The sequence below is a fragment of the Sapajus apella genome, unplaced genomic scaffold (assembly GCF_009761245.1).
Source record: "Sapajus apella isolate SASKATOON/1434 unplaced genomic scaffold, GSC_monkey_1.0 scaffold68, whole genome shotgun sequence".
NCBI classification, from domain to species: Eukaryota; Metazoa; Chordata; class Mammalia; order Primates; family Cebidae; genus Sapajus; species Sapajus apella.
In genome coordinates this window covers 1,121,646-1,125,202 of record NW_022437008.1, presented here as the reverse complement: position 1 = coordinate 1,125,202, position 3,557 = coordinate 1,121,646, and the positions used below count along the sequence as shown (strand labels likewise).

Sequence of the window (3,557 nt, the reverse complement as noted above, 5' to 3'; positions counted from 1 at the left end):
CGCCATTGCACTCCAGCCTGGGTAACAAGAGTGAAACTCCGTCTCAAAAAAAAAAAAAAAAAAAAATCCCAGCACTTTGGGAGGCCGAGCCGGGCAGATCATGAGGTCAGGAGATCGAGACCATCCTGGTTAACAAGGTAAAACCCTGTCTCTGCTAAAAATAAAAATTAGTTAGTCCAGCACGGTGGTGTGCAGCTGTAGTCCCAGCTACTCAGGAGGCTGAGGCAGGAGAACTGCTTGAACCCGGAAGGCAGAGGTTACAGCGAGCCGAGATCAGGACACTGCACTCCAGCCTGGGTGACAGACCGAGACTTCATCTGAAAAAAAAAAAATGGGAATGGGGAGAGAGGCCGGTCCCTCCTTGAGTCTAGCCTTCTGCACAGGGGTTTTCTTCTCCAACGGAGAGCGGTGGAGGCAGCTGAGGAAGTTTACCATGCTTGCTCTGCGGGACCTGGGCATGGGGAAGCGAGAAGGCGAGGAGCTGATCCAGGCAGAGGCCAAGTGTCTGGTGGAGGCATTCCGGGGGACAGAAGGTCAGCATGGCGGTGTCCCCCAGGGTCTCCAGCCGAGTGAGAGGGAGGACCCTCCCACTGCAGCTGGTAGTGGCCCCAACTCAGGTGCTGGAATGGGTGGGAAGGGAAGCCTTGGACTCTAGGTCTGGGCTGGGGGTTCTGTTCTGGTCACCCCACCCTCTGTCTCTGTCCTGCTGTCTCTCCGAGGCTGTTACGACATCTGTCTGTGTGTCTGGTGCTGTCATCCCACTCTTCTTGGGTCTCCATCTCTCTGTCTCTTTTCTTTTTCTTTTCTTTTCTTTTTTTTTTTTTTTTTTTGAGATGGAGTCTTGTTCTGTTGCCCATGTTGGAGTGCAGTGGTGTGATCTCAGCTCACTGCAACCTCCACCTTCCGGGTTCAAGTGATTCTCCTGTCTCAGCCTCCCAAGTAGCTGGGTCTACAGGTGCCCACCACCATGCCTGGCTAATTTTTGTATTTTTAGTAGAGACGGGGTTTCACCATGTTGGCCAAGGTGGTCTCGATCTCTTGACCTTGTGATCTGCCTGCCTCGGCTTCCCAAAGTGCTGGGATGAGCCACCGCGTCCGGCCTGTCTCTTCTCTCTCTCTCACTCCTTTCCTCTGTTTCTTGGGCCCTAAGTGTGTCTTTTTCTTTTTCCCATCTGTCTGTCTCCTTCTTTGCCTGTTTAGCTCTCTCCCTGTGCTGTCCGTCCGTCTGTCTTTCCCTGCCTCCCTGTCTCTCTCTGGTCAGATTCAGTCCCAAACTGCTCCCCTCTGCCTGGCTCCATCAAAGCCCACCTCCCTGCCCCCACTCCCCCCAGGACGCCCATTCGATCCCTCCCTGCTGCTGGCCCAGGCTACCTCCAACGTAGTCTGCTCCCTCCTCTTTCGCCTCCGCTTCTCCTATGAGGATAAGGAGTTCCAGGCCGTGGTCCAGGCAGCTGGTGGTACCCTGCTGGGAGTCAGCTCCCCAGGGGGTCAGGTGAGTGGGTGGGACCCCTCCCCAACTACCTTCCCTAAAGGCTGCTGCCAAGGTCCCAGGAAAACTAGCTGCCCTTCTCCCCACAGACCTATGAGATGTTCTCCTGGTTCCTGCGGCCTCTGCCAGGCCCCCACAAGCAGCTCCTCCGCCACCTGGGCACCTTGGCCACCTTCACAGTCCAGCAGCTGCGGCAGCACCAGGCGAACCTGGATGCCTCGGGCCCCGCAAGTGACCTTGTTGATGCCTTCCTGCTGAAGATGGCACAGGTGTGGGAAGGGTGCAGGGACCCCCTCTCCAAATGGAGGTGGTGGCCTGGTGGGTCCCCAACCAGATGTCCCTGGGGACCTCGATTGGGTCCCTTTTTCTCTCTCTGCCTGTCTCTGTGAGTACGAGTGTCTCTGTGTGGGTGTATATGTCTCTTTTTCTTTTTTTGAAACAGAGTCTCACCCTGTTGCCAGGTTGGAGTGCAATGGCACAATCTTGGCTCACTGCAACCTCCCCAGAATCACTTCATCCCACCCCCTGCAGCCTCCCCATACTTTTTTTTTTTTTTTTTTTTTTTTTTTGAGATGGAGTTTCATTCTTGTTACCCAGGCTGGAGTGCAATGGTGCGATCTCGGCTCACCTCAACCTCCGCCTCCTGGGTTCCAGCAATTCTCCTGCCTCAGCCTCCTGAGTAGCTGGGATTGCAGGCGCGCGCCACCATGCCCAGCTAATTTTTTGTATTTTTAGTAGAGACGGGGTTTCACCATGTTGACCAGGATGGTCTCAATCTCTTGACCTCATGATCCACCCACCTCGGCCTCCCAAAGTGCTGGGATTACAGGCTTGAGCCACCGCGCCCGGCTAGCCTCCCCATACTTTTATGTAAATTCACAATTTTATGTGAATTACAGTCATTTATTAGGAAGCCTTGCAATATCAAGTTATGTTAATAAAGCCCATTTTATTAATTATATAAGAATAATATTTCTCTTTTTATTTTTATTTTTTGATGTAGAGTCTTTCTCTGTCACTCAGGCTGGAGTGCAATGGCGTGATCTTGGCTCACTGCAACCTCCGCCTCCCGGGTTCAAGTGATTCTCCTGCCTCAGCCTCCTGAGTAGCTGGGATTACAGGCATGCACCACCACATCCAACTAATTTTGTTGTTGTTGTTGTTGTTTTTAGTAGAGATGGGGTTTCTTCATGTTGGTCAGGCTGGTCTTGAACCCCCGACCTCAGGTGATCTGCCTGCCTTGGACTCCCAAAGTGCTGGGATTACAGGCATGAGCCACCATGCCCGGTGGTAATTCTATAATTCTAATTTTTGTTTGTTTGTGTTTTGAGACAGGGTCTCATTCTGTCACCCCGGCTGCAGTGCAGTGGCACAATCATAGCTCATTACAGCCCTGATCTTCTGAGCTCAAGCGATCCTCTTGCCTCAGCCTCCTGATTAGCTGGAATTACAGGCACATGCCACCACACCCGGCGGATTTTTTGTGTGTTTAGTAGAGACAAGGTCTCACTATGTTGCCCAGGCTGATCTCAAACTCCTGAACTCCAGCAATCCACCCGCCTCAGCCTCCCAGAGGGCCAGGATGACAGATGTGAGCCACCACTCCCACCCCTATTTTTGATGTCTGAAGGAACAGCTGTACAATTTTCCACAGGGCTGCATCATTTCACATTCCCACCAATGGTGCACAAGCACTTCAGAGTCTCCACGTCTTCACCAACGCTTCTAATCTTCTGTGTTTTTGTTAGTAGTCATTCCCTTTCATTTTTTTTTTTTTTTTTTTTTTTGAGACGGAGTTTCGCTCTTGTTACCCAGGCTGGAGTGCAATGGCGCGATCTCGGCTCACCGCAACCTCCGCCTCCCGGGTTCAGGCAATTCTCCTGCCTCAGCCTCCTGAGTAGCTGGGATTACAGGCACGCGCCACCATGCCCAGCTGATTTTTTGTATTTTTAGTAGAGACGGGGTTTCACCATGTTGACCAGAATGGTCTCGATCTCTTGACCTCGTGATCCACCCGCCTCGGCCTCCCAAAGTGCTGGGATTACAGGCGTGAGCCACCGCGCCCGGC

At 52.7% G+C, this 3,557-nt stretch overlaps 1 protein-coding gene across 1 annotated transcript in view; it reads left to right on the top strand.

Annotated features, from left to right (window-relative positions):
- LOC116530594 (cytochrome P450 2S1) overlaps nt 1–3,557 on the top strand; it is a 16,847-nt gene that overhangs the window by 4,779 nt on the left and 8,511 nt on the right. Inside the window, exons 3-5 of the mRNA XM_032248702.1 lie at nt 384–533; nt 1,332–1,492; nt 1,579–1,758. Of these exons, the coding sequence (XP_032104593.1) occupies nt 384–533; nt 1,332–1,492; nt 1,579–1,758 (491 nt within the window). The remainder of the gene's footprint in view (nt 1–383; nt 534–1,331; nt 1,493–1,578; nt 1,759–3,557) is intronic.